Source organism: Quercus robur, chromosome 6 (assembly GCF_932294415.1).
Source record: "Quercus robur chromosome 6, dhQueRobu3.1, whole genome shotgun sequence".
Taxonomy (NCBI): Eukaryota; Viridiplantae; Streptophyta; class Magnoliopsida; order Fagales; family Fagaceae; genus Quercus; species Quercus robur.
The window spans coordinates 4477644-4500644 of NC_065539.1; the positions used below are offsets into that span (position 1 = coordinate 4477644).

The 23001-nt window shown below is 33.0% G+C and overlaps 1 protein-coding gene across 5 annotated transcripts; it reads right to left on the reverse strand.

Moving 5' to 3' along the window:
- Positions 1-638: 638 nt before the first annotated feature.
- LOC126732391 (LRR receptor kinase SERK2) lies at positions 639-18592 on the reverse strand. Of its 5 annotated transcripts, none has more exons than XM_050435212.1 (13): positions 18265-18592; positions 17386-17529; positions 16984-17110; positions 16747-16818; positions 14657-14800; positions 14479-14550; positions 14243-14308; positions 10990-11060; positions 10740-10883; positions 7164-7505; positions 4427-4821; positions 3273-3588; positions 639-1496 (listed from the first exon to the last, which is right to left on the reverse strand). In XM_050435212.1, exons 2-12 carry the CDS (start codon positions 17450-17452, stop codon positions 3274-3276), a joined length of 1815 nt encoding a protein of 604 aa, XP_050291169.1. In that variant the 5' UTR covers positions 17453-17529; positions 18265-18592; the 3' UTR covers positions 639-1496; position 3273. The 5 variants fall into 5 exon arrangements, with proteins under 5 accessions (XP_050291169.1, XP_050291168.1, XP_050291167.1 ...); XM_050435211.1 differs by lacking the exon at positions 639-1496 and adding an exon at positions 1967-2239 and having other exon boundaries at positions 18265-18591; XM_050435210.1 differs by lacking the exon at positions 639-1496 and adding an exon at positions 1967-2461 and having other exon boundaries at positions 18265-18591.
- Between the last annotated feature and the right edge of the window lie 4409 nt (positions 18593-23001).

Here is a 23001-nt window from a genome sequence, read left to right on the forward strand (position 1 = left end):
CCCAATCTTACTAATACCCAACAAGAAAGTGATTCGTTCTCCGCACAATATCCAATTTACACTTTTTTTTAGATAAAAGATAGAAATTTATACTCTTTAGAAGAACATGATTCTCTCAATTCGAATGAACTAGACGTTGTACATTTTAAATTTTATTACCAAGATGTAGTCTTTAGAGTGTGTTTGTTTGGAGGTGAAATAAAGTAGATGGAAAATTTTGAAGAAAAAATAGGAATGAAAACTTTTTTGGAGTGTATTTGGTTAGGTGGAGAGAAAAGAAAATAAATTGTGAGACTCACTCCAGACCTACCAAAAAATTCTCTCATAGAGGGAAAACAAGAAAGAAAATGTTTAAACAAAAAACTCTCCTCTACTAACGTGCTAGATTTCTTTCACTCTCTTTTTTTTTTTTCCTTTTTTTTTTCTGCTTTCTTTTCTGTTTTGTCTTTTTTTTTACATGTTTTGTCTTTTTTTTACGTATCAGCTGTTTGTTTTTTTTTAATTTTTTTAATTTTATAAATTTCCCTCTTTAGTTTCTTTGTCCTTTTCCTTTATTTTAACCTCCTTTAGTTTTTTTTGTCGTTTTCCTTCTATTTTTATATAATTTTCCTTCTTTAGCTTTTTTTTTTTTTTTTTTTGTCCTTCTCTGTACACTTTTGGTGCTTTTATTTTTTTGTTCATCTGTATTTTTTTTTCTTATTTGTTATTTTTTTTATCTATTAAGGACATGAAAGTAAATTTATACAAACTATATTTTCTATCCCTCCATTTTTCTACTCTCAAATCAACACCATGAAAGAAAATTAAAAATTTTTCTATCCTCTTCCTATTTATCCTCCCACTTTTCTAACTCTCCAATCAAACAGACCCTTAAAGATTTAATGGTATATACATGGTGCTATATAATTTGAAATTTTATTTTACCAATTAGAAGTGATTACTAATTTTAAATGATGGGATAATTTATACACAATTACATTCTTGAAAAATAAATCTTGTCAATAAATTTAATTTTCTCCATTTCAAAAAACAAATATAGATGATGACATTTCAAGCTTAATCAGTTGACGTTCTATCCAGGACAACAAAAGGTGATATTACCATTGATGCAGCTAGGATTGTACTGATACTACAGATTGTGTATATTGGATTGGATAAATTTGTCTTAACAAGGATAACAATAATTATGATAGAGGAAATTGTTTATAATTAAGATAGGCAGCCATTTTGATCTTCTCCATATGGTGATGATCATGCGTTTAAGAACTGAAACATACACTTTTAAAAATTAAAATAAAAAATGTATCAAAAAGAATTGCTTTTCGATGATCTCCACAAAGAACGTCTTGCTTCAACAAAGAAATTAAGTTTACTTTCCATTCCCACCTTCTTCAAGATTGCTTTTCAACAGAAAATTTGAGAATAAAAGGAAAATGATAAAAAGTCTTCTCAGAATTTATGAGGCATAATTCTTAGTCCTGCAATTCACTGGAAGTCTGGAAAACAAACACACAACTATATCAAGGGAAATTTTCTATATGATTTCGATATATAATCATATTTAGCCTTTAGCTCTGGACCTCTGTAAATAAAAGCCTAAAAACTACTTATCAAATAAATAAATAAATAAAAGCCTAAAAACTTTATTTAAAAACGAAAAAGATACCAATAGTCCGATACTATATATCATGCCACCATATTTTCACGATATATTGTTAGATTGTTTTAAATAAGATTTATTTTCCTTCAAATTTCAAATAGGGAGTCCTTTTTCAATTTATCTATTTATTTATTTATTTATTAGTGAGGGTATTGGTGTGAGAGTTAGCAGTTGCTGACTTGCAGTTGCTTGGTGCCCATGACATTTGATAAACCAGTTCCTTCTTATTGCAATGCATCTGCACCTACCAATTAAAGCCCACTAACTATATATCACATGCATTCATATGTATATGGGTCTACCAAATTTATGAAGAAAAAAGTGCATTCATAGAACTACTGAAACTAATTACATGTATATTCGCAATTACAATACTTTTAGGTAGACATCCACCGGATATCATACACCATCATAATCAACAAATTTAGGTATAAAAAGTTCAAGATTTCATAATGAGAGAGTAAAGCGAAGTCGTTGAGGTCACGGAAAATAGCAATACAAACTCTGTACATGTAACACCTGTGACCTGTGTTTCCATAGATGTTTGGTATATTACAGTTGAACACCTGAGACCTCAGCCTTCAAGAGGAAGACACAGATCACATATAAGTACCAATGCTAATTTTTCTTTTAAATCAATTCCCATATACTTCTCAATTTAAAACAAACACAAATAAAAATTGGTTTTAAGGTGAAGCCATGTCAATTGAAGCTCTAGCAATGGCAGGCATTGACTGTATCAAGTGCACCATCAACCTTGAAGAGGTGGAGCATAGAGATGTGGAGAAGACACCACAGTACCTACTGGCCGAGCAAAAACCAAGCACTGAGAGTGAGACAAACGAGGACCAAGTGGACAGTGAAACGGTGGCAGGTGAAGGAAAAGATTGAAGCATGGACTGAAGCTCACTTCATGCCATTTCCACTTTTAATGTCTAAACAAAAAAGTTGTATTTTAACTGATTTTGACAATCAGCATGGACTGAAGCTCAGTTCTTTTTCTTTTCTTTTTTTAACATGGAAGACATATTTACAGAAGCTTGTGGTTCATCCAGAAGAAATATGTGTATTATGACTAAAATTTTAAAGTTGGAACACATGTATGTACCTAAATACATGTATATTTCATGTCATAATTTTACCCTTTCATATCTTTTAATTCCAATCAAACTAATGCTAGGACTGATGAACTGGAAAAGACATTGTAAGATTCAATTCTAAGTGCAAAACAAAATAGTCAGAGAACTTACATATATGTATGTAAGTATATATAGAAAAAGGGAGAGATGAAGTGCCTTGAGTATGCATGATGAAATTAGAGGAATTCACTATATTTGTATGTGCACAACATGTGTATTGGGGGGGGGGGGGGGGGGTGGGGGGCAGTTGCTTTGTCTTGTTTCTAAAGAGTGATCACATACCCACATGAACACAGAAGAAAAGTACAATAACAAAGAAGAGCTTGAACCAGAAATACATAGAATATTAAAGTATCAGCATCAATTGGGTATACAAACAAGCATCAGCAAAGAAATCATTAAGCTAATCTACCAAAAAGGATGATAATACAGGCCCATCATCTTATGAGGGAATAAGTAGACTTATCTGTTACCTCATCTTCCACCAGACAATTCAATAGCATCTTGGTTATAAACTGAATCTTCTCCCCAGTCAAATCTTCTCTGTAGTCTCTCATACTCTTGCCTGCGAGTAACCTCAATATGCTGCCACTCTTCCCACCTCTCAGCCAGCCCCTCACCCTCCAGCATCCGTACGACCTCTGACATTGCTGGGCGATCCTCTGGTGACAACTGAGTACAAAGCAATGCAACTTGGATCATCATTTCTACCTCTTGAATGTTGTAGTTTTTATTTAGGTTTTGATCTACAATATCTTCTAGTCTCTTCTCCCTTTCCAGTTTCTTGACCTTCACAACAAAATAAATACAGAGTTTATTAATTATTAAGTTTAAGGTCAAAAAAAAGTACAGAACTCAGAAACTTCAAATACGATGAACACTAGGAAAAAATAAACACACACAAAAAGGATCATTTATAAGAGACTTCCAAATCACTTTGTACACAATATTATTGCATGACATGGAATCACCACAAATTTTTGTTCTTCCAGAATTACATGCCAGTCTTCTAGAGCTTATCAAAAGTGGTAATACTCAGATGTAGTAATCACCGTTTGCCTAAAAGCAAATGAACCACCAGCTTGAACAAGCATGCAATTCCCTCAATACAACTAAAGACACCAAATGGCAGTAAAACAAAAGGGAAGCATTTCATCTAAAAATTTTCTTTTAATTATATAACATGCAAGGAAGCACTATCTTATTGGCAAAGTACATTTGCCATGAAGTGAATGAGACATTTGTGAGTGTAAATTAATTGTTGATGCACAAAAGTATATGTACTGAAAAATATAATATTTTTTTGATAAATAAAACTGAAAAATATAATATGTAGCATCCTTATTGGCAATGTTGGCAATGAGGCTACAAATTATTTGTTTTCTGTGGGTCTCTTTGACACCACTTAAGACAAATCGTATTGATGTGTTTGCTCCATCTGTATGTAGAGTATGAAGTACATAGCATGCTTATAATAGAAATTGTACTCCAAGTAATACTTGTCATATAATTAAAACACTTAACATATTACCCATGCATAAAATCATGACACTGGAGAGAGAGAGAGAGAGAGAGAGAGAGAGATGCACTGAAAAACCAAGGCACTTTCATAACAAGGTTATCTTACATGGTCAAGCAATAAAACATCATCTTCTTCTTCCAAGCGCGAAAAGTCAATTGCCCGTTGACCTGTTACAATTTCTAAAAGCATGATTCCGTAACCAAAAACATCAGTCCTTTCTGATGACTTCCCAGTTGACAAGTATTCAGGTGCTATGTGGCCCATTGTCCCACGAACTTGAGTTGTTACATTAGTCTTTCTAACATCAACCAGTTTTGCCAGGCCAAAATCACCAACAACCGCTTCAAAATCTTCATCAAGTAACACATTTGCAGCCTTAACATCCCGATGAATAATTTTAGGATTGCAATGTTCATGAAGGTACTCTAGGCCACGAGCTGTGCCTAAAGCCACTCGTTTTCTAGTAGGCCAATCTAAAACAGGCACCCCAGCTTTAAGATCTGCATTAGTGCTCAAAGCCAGTATTATATTGTCAGAAAAGCTGCTAGAAATTGGTAGTAGACTAAGATTCATATCAGGAATGGTCCAATATGCTACATAAAAAGTGATGTAAAATCCTATCAGTCAATGAAACACAATGACACAAATAATTAATGACTGAGGACTTGTCTTATTGACATACAATGATACTTTTTGCTTTTCAGGATACAAAGTAACACATAAGCCAAAGAAATTTGGTTGGTACTCAGAGTTTGATGACAATGCTAATGACATAGAACCATAAGTTTTCCATTCCCCAAAATCTAATATGAAAAAGCTGCGACTTCCAAGGCCAATTGTTGTTAAACAGGTCATGTGTGGTCTTCACATATTTGGCTAACATGCACTTTACACCCATGAAGTTTGGGTTCACTTCTAAATCGGTGCCTCAACACTCAAAACTTGTAATTTACACCCTCGACTATTACAACATTGTCAAACACCCCTTCCGTTTTGGTCCGTCACATTTTCACTATTAACCTGCCTAGAAGCAATGTTGTTTTTCTTCTTCTTCTTCTTTTCTTTTTTTTGGTCCAAAACGTCGTTTTGTGTGAGTTAATGGCAACATTCTAACAGATGTTGATACTGTTGTAATACTTAATGGTCCAAATTGGAAATTTTTATAATTAAGAAACCAATTTAGAAACAACCTCAAATTTAAAGGTGTAAATAGTATTTAACCTATTTTTCTCTGTGTTTAAAGGCCTTCACACCATAATTTTAGGGTATATCTCCAAGCAGAATAATCACCACTAAGGCTCTTATTTATAAGTAAATAAGGAATTTATTGAAAAAGACTACTTCATGTACATGGAAATGAACACAAATGACACTAAGGCTCTTTGATAAGAACTAAAAAGTGAAAGGATAGAAAAAAAAAATCCCAATTTCTGTCATGTGTTTCATAGGAGAGATGGAAAATTAATGTATTTCCTTTTTATGGTTGAGAAGTAAAATGGGAGAAAACAAATAACTTTGGACTAATTTATTATTATACCATTATTATTAAATGAAAAATTATTATCATTACTTTTCATAGTACAAGAAGTTTTATTAGTATAATAATAGGAATCATGTATTAGCATATTGCATCAAATAGAATTTTTGAGAACATGATGCAAATTCATCATAGGATTATATTGTATAATGTATTATCATCATTCTTTTTTAAAATTCTACTTGATATTTTTATATATGAAAATTATGTGAAATTTGGTTATTCATATTTGCTAAGTGACATTGAAAATTGGATGGATAAGGGGCAAAATTGTAACTAATGATAAAATATTGGAAAGATAAGAGCTAGAATGGAAAGTGTGGGCCAAAGTTGAAAAACAAACCATCTTCTCTATCAAATGGTAATAAACTTCAATCTCATCCCTTTTTTTTCTTCCTTGATTTTCTATTTCCCCCTAAAATCCTCTCTACCAAACAGAGTGTAAGATGAAATTAAAAAGTTTTGAAAGGCATCACTCTCTATCCCCAAAATAATTGATTCTTCACCTCTAAGTCTTTAATTTCTTATAATATAAACATCAACTTAAACTGCTTTTCATAACCACAAACATGGTGGAGAAAATATTTTCATCAACAAAGAAAATTGATGATTCTCTCTTTTGAAAGACTTGTACTTCAGCTGCAGGCATTTAAACAGCCTCAATGATTTGACCTGTGATAAGTACATATGCCTATTGTCGTACTAGCGTGTGAATGCACCAAGGGAAACAAGAACACAAATTTAGATATGGTGTAGCAAGTTACATATAATTGTAAATGTTCAAAATGAGTCAAGAACACCCCTTGTAAATAATCCAAGGCCAATTTTTGCAGGCTTGATATATCACCAGATCCCAAACTGGTATTTGGTGTTGAGCATCAGACGAGATAATCTTTTTTTTTTATAAGTAAAAGAATGCGTCAGACGGGATAATCCATTCCGATCCAATCCAGAATGAGATGAAAAATCCACAGAAGAACAATTTAACCCCACAGCAGCGAAAGGGATTGGGGGATATGTAAAAACCCACTATTCAGCACTGGCCACCCACTATTCAACACTGGCCAGCTCTACTTCACTGCCGGCCAGCTAAAGGCTGCATGTGGTGGCCAGCCAGCCAAGCATGACAAAACCCACTGGGAATATAGCTCAACTATTGCAGATGCACACACAAAAACCAAATACTACATTTATTCAACCTGACTGACTGTGTGTGTGTGTGAGAGAGAGAGAGAGAGAGAGAGTCTCCGTGTAGTTTAACTAATAGCAGATCCTATGCACATAAACAACTAAAAGAACAGATACCTCGTAGGCAATAAGCAACACTTAAATTCTGCATGAAGGGATAGACTAAAAGTCGTTCTGTTGGAGTTGTGCAAAACCCAATTAGCCGTAAAAGATTCCTGTGAACAGCTACACTTATCATCTCAACTTCACGCTGGAAAGCTGCATCTCCTCCAGGACTTTCGTAGTCAGTTAACCGTTTCACAGCAATTTTTGTGTTATCAGGTAACACCCCCTTGTAAACTTTCCCAAAACCTCCCTGTCCTAGAACATTTTTCTCACTGAAGTTGTCTGTAGCTAATTGTAGTTCCCTCCATAAAAATCTTTTCAATTGACCAAACGCAATTCTCCGGTCAACTTCACCTGAGCACACAAATTAAAATTAACAAAGGAAAGGTTTCAAAAGAAGATTCTTGAGTTTTAAGTTCACATCAACTACCAATTATATCCCTATGACAAGAAGTACCCAAGGATTATTAAACGTGACACAGAATAAAACAAATTAACAAAATGAAGAGAAACACTATGGAAACTTAACCCCCCCCCCCCCCCCCAACAAAATATATATATAAAATAAATAAAACCACAAAGGAGAAAGAATTCAATGACGCAAGAATCTAAGGGAGTCATTAACTACATGATTCAAAATGATTTGATTTTAATAATATATTGTAGCCCTACTTTATTATCAATTGCTTTCGATTTTACACAAGAAACAGAAGTTATTGAAAACACTAGTTTTGACCCCAAAACAATTATGCAGCGGATTAATAGATTAATTAACAATTATTCAGCTACGTGATTACACAGTTATATCAATTTACTCAACAGAACCAGCAAGTCACCAAATTTGTAAGAAAAGATGAGCAAAACAATAAACAAGAGAGCCATATTATGATGAAGTGGAAAACCAATGGAGATACTCCAAAGGGAAAACCACTTCAGAGTTACCCTTATCCCAAAAGAAATTCACTAATAGAATTGAAGTTTTTACAATACGATTCAAAATCTTGAACCTAGACTCTAACCGGTAGATTATTTACTAACATAACCTCACAATCAGCTCCAACAACTTCGTACTCTTCTATCATAAACACCTTTCCTTAACCACGTCCATGATCATGGTCAGACCCTCTGATCAACACCAAGGACCCTTCTTGAATGTTTAGATATCGTAGTGCCAAACTGGGTTAATTAGTTATGCGGTTTCAAACTTTGATCACATTGACCGATATGCATCCAAAGGAATATCACTTCCTGTACTTGCGGGTTCACCACGATAGATGCTACTGTTTTCTCTATGTTTAGCATAGGGTTTCTGCTTCATGAAGCCTCACAAAAGTCGTGTTTATGAGGCTTTATATAATAGACTTATGTAGGGTTTAAAATAAAACAACGAAACCTGATCAGAAACGGTTTCACATAAAACAGGGTCCCTGAGTCTCGATCAATCAAGGCGCTGTTGAAATTTGGCGCTTCTCAGATTGGGCAATTCTGTGTCAACTTCAACTGGCCATAACTCACTCATTTCAAATCCAAATCAGGTTATATTTGTGTCCATATTAAAGCCCTGAATATATGCTTTCCAATGAAAAAGTTTCACTTTGAAATTCATTTTTGAACAAAAGACAAGGGCAAAAGATCATCAACTTTTCATCTCCAGGATGTCAAAACTTTGTCATATTTGAACAATGTCTAACCCAGACTCAACTCACTTTTAGAATGAATAAATTACACCAATAAGCTTGAAATTTATTACAAGCAATGGAATGAGCCAATAAAAATTTAAAAAATAAAAACCTAACAATTATTTTTCCCTAAAATTTTTGAGTAGTCAATACAGAACCCAATCAGGTAAGAAGTAAAATTCATCCACCCCCCAGTCCAAAAAATAAGGAAAACAAGTATATGATAAAATATTCCATTTTCCAGTTTTCACATCACCATTTTCTATAACTTCTATCAAATTTTGTGTGCACGTTTAATAAGCTTTTCATTAGTTCACGGATTTGTATAAAGCAAATATGAATTTATCAGGGAAAAAAAAAAAAAAAAAAGGTTAAACCACGCAGGCTGGATAAAAATCCAAAGGAATCCAAACTGCTCAGAATATTTTTGAATCTGAAGTCCACTCAGTTCTAAAAAAAATGATTTACACAATAGATTGCAAATTGTAATTGGATATGATCTGACAATTTAACACATGAATTATACATTTTTGAGATAGAGGTAGCGTCAATGCTAATTTGTTGTTAGTTTATCCAATAATAGTAGGTTTATGCAAAATAGATATAGAAAAATAAAATAACAATCACATTGGGAACACAAAGATTTACTTATTTTAGCCTAAAGCCAATGTCCGCAAACGGCATCTAGAGAGTTTCACTAAGAAAATTGGGAGATTACACCCAAAGAGCTCTATCACAAAACCCTAACCCCAAATACGCCCAAGTGCTCTCTCTCTAGCCACAACTAGGACGCCACAAGAATTATTAATTCTCAAATCCTGGTGTGCAAAAGACCAAATTTGTACGTGTATGCTGGCTTGGTCTTGCTCTTCTGAAACAACCAAGGAAATGGAATATATATATTGAGCTTAGGGTATTGGACCATCTTATCTGGAAATATTATCATCTTTCTAGGCAGAGAAGTTTGATCGAATAATGTCAAATCAAATAGATTTAAATAATAAGATCAAGATGCCTTACCAAATCCAGCTAAATCATAGAACTTGAATAAGATTAAGATCATCATTTGATATATTTATATGCATAGTAACAACTTAATCGAACTTCCAACATGCAAAACAGTATATATACCTTTTGGTAATGGATTTCAAAAAGGATCACCACAGGGTAGCTAAATCCAAAGCTAGTTACTTGTTCATATATTATGCTTAGGAGGTCCTGTTTTATGGTATGAAGGAAACAGGTTGCATTTACACCCCAAATAACCATAAAATAGGTAAAACTAAAGCATGTGTTATACCCAGCCCTGTATAACAGCACTTTTCATGAGAATACAACAACAAAGCCTTGGCACTTTTCACGAGAATATTATGCAAAAAGATGCAGAAATATGCTTTGCAACATTATGAATTTCAACACTCATAACAAGATATTTCACAATGAAAAATCAATAAGTCAACAGATACCCATAAGTCTGTCATAATATTTCTTTTTGACCTTTCAATCAACTTTTCTAAAACTTAACCCAATTAAAGCACAGTTCCAAACAGTGTCAACTTAATTGAACTAGCCTAATTCAAGTGAGTTGAATTCTGTACTAATTTTTTGAAATTTAGAAATAATTCTAAACATAATGTTTTTACGTTGGAGGTGTCATTTGAAAAGAGCTCAACTTAATCGTATAACTATAACCCAACATGAAAACAGTTAAAATTGACAATGTGAATGAGCAAATTAACCACGTGCACACTGGGGAGATATAGGAGAAATAGCAAAATTTGATGTTAAAAAGAAGAAAGAGGAAAATAGGAGCACCAAATGTTTTCAGCCAGTAAAACCCATTTAAACTTTTTTCCCCTATTGGAGCAGGCAATTTTAATTGGCTAAACAATTAAAAAGGAAAACGAACCTGCAACATCTACAAAAACTTCACGTTTGTAGCCAGAGTTTCTACCCCTACACAGAACTAACGACAAAGCAACAAGAAGAAGAATAGCAATACATCCTCCAACAATTCCAAGTATAACTCCAATTTTTGACCCATTCGAACCACCTGTCAAGAGAAAGAAAATATTGGCATGAAGCTAGTCAAAGAAAGAATTAATTGCACCATTGCACTCCAGAAAACTTTATCCATATTGTAAATCAAATCCAATAACCTGAATCTCCAATTTCACTAGCACAAAAAGGAGGGGAATTAATGCTACAATTCAAGTGGTTTCCTGTAAAGCTGCAGCAATCAACAGAAGCAAAGCCAGGTGTATAGCAAAAATTAGCAGAATAATACTAAACATCTAATTTATATCATATGAACAAATTTATTATCTGATACTATGCATATCAATCACACACATAAAGAGGCAAAACAACCAGAGAAACCAAGCGCACAAGCACCTTCAGCTTCTTGTCCTTAAATTGATAAATAGATGAAATTCCCATCTACTTATGGGAAAAAATAATTAGTTGTGCAAATTTTTTCACCATTTCATCCCTTAAAAACCAATGGCAAGATAAAAAGCCTCTCTCTCTCTCTCTCTCTCTCTCACACACGTCAATAGCAATCTCTCAAGAAGATTTATGCATAAACAGGAAAAACAACCAGGGAACTGAAGTGCACAAGCAACTTCAGCTTCTGTGTCTGTAAATTGATAACTAGATAAAATTTCCTTAATTGTGTAAATGTTTTTACCATTTCATCCCTTAAAAATGGATGTCAAGGTGACCCTCTCTCTCTCTCTCTCTCTCACACACACACACATGGCAATAACAGTCTCTCAAGAGGATTTATACATAATTAACACTAACACCTGTGAATAAATTGGATGATTTTCCTTGGATTGTATATCTCAATATTGAAATGCGGCCAATAAAGTTCAATTTAAGGGTAGTAAATTATGGGAACTCATCCATCAAGGGGTATCAAATGGAAAGTGAAGGATGGGCCCAAGAAGGCGAGAATCAGAAAATTGCTAGAGTAAAGTCTAACTTTACTAGTTAGTTATAATAGATCTTGCAAGAAACTTTCCTCGGGTTCATTAGATACACATAATCGCTGTATGGGCTTGATTGAAGTTATAAACTGTCCAGTGTTTTGGCGGAGAGAAACACGGATTTCAATCCCCTCATATTCATGGCAGGAAACATTACTCAAGTTGGTGGTGAAATCCAGCAAATACAATGTTAAATGGGTGGCATAATCCAACCAGTACAAATGGCATGCTCAGCATGGTGCCACAAGATCATTACCATAACATTTAATCATGTAAGACTGAAATTCTTCTAATATGATTCATCTTGTACATGTGAACGCGAATTGATCCAAATCTTAAAATAAATGACATTTGACAAACTAAAACAATGAAGAACAAGCAAAATAAAGATAGATGACCTAGGAGTCAACACCAAGTGAAGGAAAACCTAAGGAAAATCTCTAAGAGTTGCCACCTTAGGTTGACTAAAGTCAGCACTAGACCATTGAGAAAATAGTGATTTTATTCATCAAAATAATCCCCCTTCATAGAAGCACAAACTTTACTTACATAGGAGTACTAAACCTAATTCTAACTGATATAGGGACCCTAATTCTAAATCTCTTGTGAAAACCAAATTGTTGAATTACAAATAACCTTGACTTGAAATAAAAATACTGCTAAACCTAATTAAATAGTAGGGCATAAAATAAAATGCCTTTGACCAATAAAAATACAATTGACTATAATATTAAATAAGACCAAATTAAACTATAATTTCTTTGTGTTTCCTGCACCAAATTTGACATAGGACAAGCCAAAACAATGCAAAAACAAAATTGAATGACAGGAAAATAAAGGATAGAGAATTTAGGAGTTAGCACTTAGGCTTGCTTGGAGTCAATACCAAGCAATGGAAAACCTCTAGGAGTCAACACCTAGGATTGGCTAGAGTCACCACCAGACCATTGGAACAATTTCAATTAAAAATTCAATTTATCAAAATAATCCCCCTTCATAAGAGTACAATACTTGCTTATATAAAGTCCTAACCAAGGTTGTCAAAATCGCAATCTGAATCGTAGGATCGCACAATTTTACGATCCCACCTCACTAAAACGTTTAGGATCGCACTAGGATCGTAAAAATGGTAGGATCGTGTAGAATCGTATAGGATCGTATGGGATCCTATACGATCCTATCAAAAACATAAATTTTTTGTTTTGATGAAGCTTTAAGGGTTTTTATTTTTTCATGTTGTGATGGTATGACTTTTTATTTTTTATTTTATAAAATCATGTTAACCTAAGCAAATGTTTTCTAGTTTCTAATTTACTTGTAATCAAAATGAAGGAATGCTTCATCATTTCTAAATGAAGAATTTGATGTTGGCTTTGTTGCCTTTTAAGCTATAATGTTGTTAAATTTGTTTGATCAATATACTAATTTGTGTTCTAATATTACTAAAATATTTTTTTATATATAATTTTATCAGTTATGCTTGTATTTGTATATTGATTGATTGATTTTTTTGAGCATGCTCTTTAATTGTTGTTGAGTGGTATAACTTGAACAGCTGAGTGTGAAATTATATCTTGATGTCTTTTGCAGCTCTAATATACAAATATATAATGTCTACATAGATGGTGAAATGGATGATGATGATTAGGAATTGAGGACGGTGGTTATAAGAACCTTAGAATGGGAATAATTAAATGTTCACTTCATCTTAATATTCATCTTGCTTTTGGATTTCATATTGTAGTTAGCTAGTTTCCATCTGCTAACTTATTTTGGACTTCAAACTTGGAACTTAGAACTTGGAAAATATTTTCCATATGTTTTGATAAATATTTTGGTATTTGGTTGCTAATTAAACATTTATTGAACTTTTTAGATACATTGGGTCAAAACTTAAATATATTTGTTTCGATAGTATAGACATAGCGATGTATGACATGCAAATTACATCATATGATACAAATCTAAGTTTTTTTATGATGAATTCATAATTTACGTGATTATTCAACATACAAAGCCATTATCAATGTGTTTTTTATTTTAAATCTGAAAATATGTAGGATCTTTCGATTCACGTTCAGATTTTACAATTTACGATCCCACCTAACTTCAACGATCTTACATAGGATCCCAATTTTGACAACCTTGGTCCTAACCCTAATTCTAATAGAGACAGGAAACCCTAATTCAATTTGACTTGGGAAAACCCAATTATTAAATTACAAAAATAACCTTAGCTTTAAATAAAAATACTAATAAACCTAATTAAATACTAAGGCCTAGAATAAAATACAATTGACCAATAAAAATCCAATTGATTCCAAAATTAAATAAGTCTAAATATAATATAAATAAAAATTTCTTTGCACTTCCAGCATTAATATACTCTTTAAAGTTATCCATAATAATTAGTTGTTCATACTTGTAGCTTTGAACTTGTAATAAATGCTGAGGAATCTGACCACTGAGATTGTTCGAATCAAGCATTCTGCAAGCAGAGTTTCAACCATGCCATTAAATAATAAAGAAAGGTGTAAGTACACAGCTTCACAGAGATCTTAAATTCCATAAAACACAGGAACTATTTAAATCATTTCAATTTAACTCAAACAAGTAAAAAAATTTAATCGTCTTTGCATCATACAAGATATCACATACAGACTGCTTAAGCTTGGAATACGTGAAAGTGACTCAGGAATGGTTCCAGTGAGATTGTTTCCACTCAAAGTCCTGCTTACATAATCAAGAAGATCACACTGTTGATAAGAGATCACAAGAGATGCAAACATCATTAAATATGTTGGAAACTGAAGACAGTGCAGAAGGAATTACTTACAAGAACTGAAGCTTCGTAAGATTACCAAGGGACGTAGGTATTTCACCAGATAAATTATTATTTCCCAAATTCAAAGTGGACAAATTTGTCAAATTCCCAAATTCTTTGGGTATCCCACCAGTTATGCGATTTCCTGGCAAACTACTGCATGATGAATGAAACAGATAAACATTAGTGTCACACTTGCGCTTCTTGCTTACATATACTTCAACATATGGAGAAAATAATCACCAAGAAATCTTTAACTAAATCTCTAATAAGTAATAATTTAAGCAGCCATGACACTAATTAAAGGACATTACCATTAAAAAAATGTTACCAACAAAGATCATAATGTCATGGTCACAAGTTCCACATATGCTATCATAAAGAATTGAAACTTTATTATTCCCCCCTCCATCCCAAAATAGATGGAATGCTTTCCATATTGGACTGTCACAATATTTGTGATTCTAAAAATGAAAGCACTAATCCATTTAACTTCCTATATTACCCTTTAAGTTGAACCCAACTCTTTTCAAACTTGAACCACCTTTCCTGGCTCATCCAAGAGCATATTAGGAAGGTGTTATGTTTATTTTGTTCGAAAACTCCCTTCTATTTTGGGACAACAGGAACAGAAGTCATCATTCTGAGTGTAATGATTGTTGTTGTTTCTTAAAATATGATTTAGAAGTAATCACCATATATTTAAAACAACCACCAAGTAATCTATGGAATGACAGAGACAAAAACTCATTCACTACAAAAACAAAAACAAAAACAAAAAAACAAAACAAAATATTCACCTCCATCAAGTTTCATTAAAAAAAAAATTGGCTTAGAGAAACACAATTCAAAATCCACCTGATGTAAAAAAAAAATCATTTTGTCTTTAGCTCTAATAACTAGAATACATCAGGTTATTCATTATTCAATCGTTTTCCTAATTTATTACTTTTAAAGAATTCCTTTTTTTTTAATTACCAAAAAAGAAAGTTTTTTTTTTATATAATAATTAAAAATAAGAGCATACTGAAGCATTTTTGGATACTCTAGTTGAATTCCTCAGGAGATATTATCATCACAACTTAAGGTTTATTGGCGCATACAGTAGTCAATGATTGTTTCGTTAAAACATCTTTTTTGATAAGTGATTCTTTGACCAAACAGCAGTCAATGGTTGTTCCTTCAAAAAACCTTGTAAGGTATCCTTTGCATATTTTCTCTAAAAAGTGGTCAATGATTGTTTGGTTAAAAAAATAAATTAAGAAACATTCTTTTCTCGTTATGTTATGCCTATATAACATATTTACATGAAATAATCGGTTCCTCATTGTCCTTTAGGGGGGAAAATATCACAGACAGAGGAAATCATCAGAACAAAATATATACATTTATTAAGAAGGAACAAGAAAACCATTGAATAGGAACTTCCTCTTTCAAACAGAGGAAATCGTGACTACTAGGAACTTCCCCTTTCACACAGCAATACAGCTACATGTACAGCACACAAATTTGAGATTCAAACCAATGGCAAAGGAAAAAAATATTAATAGTAGAGGAAGGCAGGAATCAGGCTGAAATTGGGGGAGATTTGAATGAGTATAGAAAAATCTTCCGAAAACTCTCCCTCTCTCTCTCAAGCCATCCTTTCTCTCTCTCTAAAACCCATACACTAATACTTTCTATGTTCAATGTATCATTTCTCAGATCTCTCTCTTTGTCTATCATATTATTACATGTGCTTTGGTTTGTGAAACTGACAATGAAGAATAGTGTTACGTTTTAATGAGTTTCAATCTTGGGAAGGGGTTAGGGGCATTGCAGATCTTACCTAAGGGTTTTGGATCATTCAATCCTACTGATCCTAAATGATCCCAAACCAATCTTGCTGGCCCAACGATTCTAGAACAATCCTAGTCTTTTTGGTGAAGTGGAATCGTACATCCTAGTGATTTTAACAACCATGCTTTTTTACCACAATAACCCAATTCTCCTTTGGAAGGAAAAGACAAAATTAACAAAAGTACTAAAGCCTACCACAGCTTAAAGAATCAATAAGTTTTTTTAAAATTGACATTGGCTGAACTAATTCTTTTAATACTTACAGAGATGTAAGGGTCTTTATACTTCCTATTTGTGGGGACAAGGTTCCACTAAATCCCATCGATGACAATGATCTGCAAAAAAAAATAATGTAAGCATAGACCAGACAAAAGGTATTAAGATAAGCAAGTAAAGCATAGAAACTTGCACAAATCACAAAATCGATGATTTGTTGGAAACATTTTGATCAAGCGTGATATGATTAAGATAAGGAAACAGTACATTAAATAGTATCTTACAAAGAAATAACATTATTATTAGTGTCACAAGTAACATCAACCCAAGTGCAAGGGTTAACTTGATTTGGGTTCCAGCTTGTGAGCTTATCAGCTTTCAATGAACTCTTCAATGCATACAGGGCATCACCTGAAACAGAGCACAGGAAATTTCACCACTCAGGTAAAGCTAATATGTCAACGTCAGTACATCGGTACCAAAATGCAAACTTCAGGAAAACATAGACAATCAGAAATAGAGAAGAAATTGCAGATATTCAATCTTTCTACGGTACTAGACTCACTTAACCGAGCTATTTCTGTGATGACATGTAAACTGCCAATGAAATTGAAAACAATAAATATACTTAGCATAGCTATATGTTGTCTGAACTAATTAAGAGTCATGCGGACACAGCCTTGTACCTTGGAAATTAGACAATACAAATGATGGCAAGCAAGCCAATATCAAAATGGCGAAAAACAGCTCCATCTTCAACGATATCAATTACAGCTACAAACACAAACAAGATCCATAATGATCGATAAACACAAGAACGCGAGACATCGCTGCAAAACATCCCAGCATCAAACAGCAAACTGTTAGATTTAAAAACAGACACTGTATAACATAAACGAATCTTAAGGCAAGCAGAGGCGATATATCTATTACGTGGCAAGACAATCCAAATAGTAGATAAACTTAGTCAGTTTCAGCAACTCCTCTAATGTTAATGATGTGGTAAAATCTAATCCTAAACTAAGACTTGTGATTATTAACCCTCAAATTTTATTTTTTAATAATTCGATAGTTACAACAATGGGGAGGGGGAATTGAACCTGAACGTCTCCATTAGAAACACTAGGAGATGCCAGTTGAGCTACCAGACTCTTGGCCTTAACGCGTCAAAGTTAGATATATAACACAGGACAAACTGTAAAAACCAAATTTCTTCAACTAAAAAAATCCGTACGGAATTTGAGCCCATAGTTCAAACCTCTATATATATATATATATATATATATATGTATGTATATATTTCATATTCCTACAGCAGATTCAAAATTAACCGTCGGTAAAAAGAATCAAACAGTTAAAAGAGATTAAAAACTATTTCTGGTCCGTACACAGCTTCCAATTTCAACGACTGGTAAGTCAAATTTTAGTATCTATTTTCCTTTTCAGGTAATAAGCAATGGAAGTAAAATTACAAAATTACGTTAATACAATATCCACCGGTTTCTTCAAAACTGAAACATAGAAATGAGAGATTGATAACACAAAATTCAAAGAAGAAGAAGTACCTGTTTGAGATTGGTGAAGGAATGTTCTGGAAGAGTCACTGAATCAAAAGGATCTTATCATCATAATTAGGGCTTTATTTATCGAAGAATTGAATATTCAAGTAGCCAAGCTGGCTTCGCTGAGAACTGAGATATAACTCTCAGAAAGAAAGAAAGAAAGTGTTGCGTTGTGTTGCGTTGTCCTTGTATTAAAATCCAGGAACAGCAAAACAAATCTGAAAGAGTTAAAGCAAAGAGGACCTTCTTTTTCTTTAGTGTAATTTAGGGGTTAGAAAGAAAAACAAAAAAGAATGTAAAAGTTGTGGTTGGATGTGTTTGTTGTTGGCCTGATTGGCATGACCAAGACTAAGGGTGGTGCTCACTCACTGGAGGGTCCACGCAATAATAATATCTATTAGACTATTGTAGACCACATTTATTACATTTGGGGATTTTGTTTTGTTTTGTTTTTTTTAGAAAATTTTCTTGTGCGCGTGCTGTACAAACTTCCAAAGTTCTAACAAGACTTTTTGTGCGAAGCAGTCTAAAACAGACAGGGCCGGCCAGGACAAATGGAGGTGGAGGCCCCTCTACTTTTTGTTTGATCTTCTAGATTCAGCTCCCCTTTTTATAGAGCCATCGCATGTTTAGTTTAACTGTGATCCACATGGGTGAATCATTCATTCTCTTCCTATTAGTGTTGCATTTACTATATATACTATAGTGTCATTTGTGGAATTGTAGACAAAGATTTGATGCTTTAAATATCATGTTTAATGTGGGTTGTTGAAGTGAAATCGTTTTTGACCTTTAGAATTTTTTTTTTTTTTTTTTTTTTTAATAATTGATAGATAGAATAAGAAAATATAAGGAATTTGAATCTAGTTGCCAAAGACACTTCAGGAGGTACCAACCAATTAATCTACAAGACTCTTATTAAACTCTAGATTATTTTAATCAACCAAGTTATTAGTTAATTCGATTATGTACAAGTATCAATGAATATGTGATAGGCATAGCCAAATCGCCAAAACTAAAGCATAGTGGAGAATAAATTTGACACAGCAATCTGGTCATAATAAGGAAAAGTCTAACCGAATAAAAACCCAATGAGGGTAGTTTGAAGGTTACCACTAACTTGAAGAATCCACTAAGATAAAAATTGAAGTTACAACAACAAGAAATATACCCTATCTCAAAGTTGCTGCCTATAGTAGAACTTACTAATGCTATCGAGCATAACTCCAACCTAATTGGACTCTTCTATGTTGTGGATCACTTCGATACAAGGATACCCAATTCTCGTTTGACTTCACACTATCACCACTTTTGATTCCTAAAGACGTTGGTCCAAATGTCTTCACTTGAGCACTTAATCTCCAATGTTTTAAAAGACACAATTTGGTACAAAATCCTAGACACACATAATGTTGTAGCCGCTTCTCCAAGTGTACCGTGTTTTTCTCTATGATGACAGTTATTAAAAATGTTATAATTATATCATTTCTTTATTAAAAATAGTATTAAAACCTTTCTGAAACCTTAATACACGAATTCCAAGTTAGCCAAGTCATCATGGGCCGTAACAAATAAAATTGAAATCTCGTGGCTTGATCGATCAAGTGGTGTCAAGCCTAGTATCGTGGCAACACAACTTCCACTTTCTTGTGTTGTTTCTTGTATTGTTTTCGTGTCTTCAATGCTAATCTTCAAACCAAAATTGGACACTAAAAAATTAACATTTTTTTTTTTTTTTTGAGGGGGAAAAAATTAACAACTTAATTACATCAAAATGCATTTTGACTTGGATTTACCAACACATACATCACATGATCCTAACATGGGTTTTAATAATTTATAAATTTTCTTACCAGAATAAGGCATTTGGATTATATTCTTGCCTACATAAAAAAAATTTAAAATATATATGCTTTAATGTTGGCTTGATAATAAATATTGTATCAAACTATCAATTATCATCATAGCGTAAGCAATGTACATGTAATGACTATATGCTTTAATGTTGGCTTGATAATAAATATTGTATCAATTATCATCATACTGCAAGCAATGTACGTGTAGTATATGTTTTAATGTTGGCTAGATAATAAATATCAATTAACATCATAATGGCTCATTAAAAAAAATAAAATTAACATCGTACTGCCTCATAATAAAAAAATTAACATCATACTGCAAGCAATGTATGTGTAATGGGGTAGTTGAACAAAACATAAGTGCACAACTACAGATTATTTATTCAACCTAAAAAAACTACTGATTATTTAGTGCAAAATTGGTGTCAATTTTTGCAGATTTCCATACACAATGTGAGGCATAATACAAACTAAAATCTACATAATATTCCACGTTTGTAAACATACTGTACAACATAAACACACTTAATGTTGGCCAAGAACTATGGCATATATAAAAATGTTTGGCAAGTGGTTGATAGTGGAATCAAATTTAAAATAGAAAATAACTTTATTGCTTCTATTGGTTTGGTAGTAATCATGATTTCCATTGTTTATATTTTTCTTTTTAATTATGGAGTTAAAAGTTAAAACTCTATTTGTGGGGATGGAAGGCCCAGGGGTGTATATTGGGTCGTGAGCCTTGTCCAAGGACGTTCAGCAGTCCAAGAATAGTTAGACATTAGCTAAAACATACAAATTAGTAGGGTATGGAAGGATTCTGGCCATGAAGGTTTGGGAAGGTAGTCCAAGGAGAAATGCCTCCTCGGCTAAGCAGAGCAGAGGTCAGAAGGTTGGATCTACCATCAAGAGTAACACTCCAAACGATTCTACTGGAAAGGATAAACATCATGAGGGAATAGGACAAAGGGAAGTTAAGAAATATCTAAGAAAAAGCTGCTATCACCGCATTAAATACTCTACAACTAACTCTCTGGCTGTATTAATGTGGAGATGATACCTGAACAGTGATATTCAGTCTTACAGCTACTCTTAAAGATTTTAGGAAGGTGTTGATGGGACAAAGATCGAAGCAAGCAACTTGACCTACACGTGGAGGGTGGAGATGAAGCAAAACAAGAGAATATAAGGAAGAAAGACCCCATTACAAGGGGATCATCAAAGAATCTATAGAAAAAAGACTATAGCAATAAGAACTATAATTGTAATCAAGTTTAAGATAAATATATACAAGTGCTACTCTCCTCAGACTTTGCCGAGGAAGATTTTCTATGCATGAAACTCATTTATCTTTGTTTTCTTGTCATCTTTAACCTATTATGATTGTTGTCCAACTCATTAAAGTATAGTTTCAAGCCCACTCTCTACAAATTCAATGAGTTGGACAACAATCATAATGGGTTAAAGATGACAAGAAAACAAAGATAAATAAGTTTCGTGCGTAGAAAACTCATTAAAGTATAGTTTCAAACTCATTCTTTACAAATTCATTGTGTTGGGCTCTTTAGGCCTTAATCCTTTTATTTTTTGGGCTTAGGATCCAAAACGTGTCCTTACACTATTAATTGAAAAATACAAAGTGGATGGATTCGTTTGACTTTATCTAATTATTTTCCAAATTTAAATTATTAATTGAAATCTATTTGTTAAAAAAATAATAGTAATAAAGTAATACTTTAGTTTATATTCACTAAACTAAAGTATCCGAGACTTTGGAAACTCCTGCAGCTAGGAGGACTGTCCATTTCATATAGGAATTGGATTTGCACAGTTCAATTTTTGAAGGAGATTCAGAAGTTTCTATCTCGGCTATCAAAAATCAGTGCTTCCATCATTCATCCTGTGGTCACTTGATTCGAGACATCGTGTCTTTAGTTGGTTCTCTCTATAACTATTATTTCTACACATCGACAAGGCAATGCTATGGCACATGCTCTAGTGAAGAGAGCAAGATTTTCTTTTCCTATTCTAGTTTGGACGGAGTCTGTTTCTCCTAACATTTATAAGTTTATGTATCTAATTCTTTAGCAATTAAATAAATTGGCTTTTCGGCCTACTTAAAAAAAAAAAGTTTATATCCACTAAGATTTTAATAGCTCAATAACAACAATTCTTTTCTTTTACGAAAATTTTCATCCGTTAAAGTTGTGTAAGATGATCGGAATCCCATAGGAAAGTCATTTGTTGAGTGCGATAATATTGTTGCCAACTTGCTATGTCGTATATTTATTCACAGTTATGTACGAATCCTTTCCCGTATGTCCATAGTGGGTGTGCTGTTTAAATCTGTTTCTTGCTCGTTTTTAAATAAATTGGAGGAGATAGAAAATAAATGTAAAAGCGAAAGCATAAATGAGCAATTCAAGGAATTATGTTATTCAGTCTACCGACTACGCCTATGAAGAAAACCCTTAAGAATTAGATCTTTGATTATAAGTGAAATACAATTTATGTGTCACAATGAACTCAATATGAGTATTTATATAGGAGGCTAAATCTTAGACTAACCATGCATTAACTACAATTAATAGACATGTAGTATAAGTATTAGATTTGGTTTACACGGTAAGTCAAACTTGGCTTTACAATATTCAACTTAATATATTTCTAACACTCATTAGTTAACTTCTTTGCATCCATATAAATTGTTTGGAAAAACAAACAAAATTTTTAACTAAGATGTAAGCAATTTCCATTAAAAAAAATGCAAGCAACTTAAACAAAGACAAACCATCAAACCAAAAAAAGCAGTCCTCTTGCTTTTAACAAAGAAAGGTCATTAATGTATAACATGAGTCACTAATTACACATGTTGCACCTC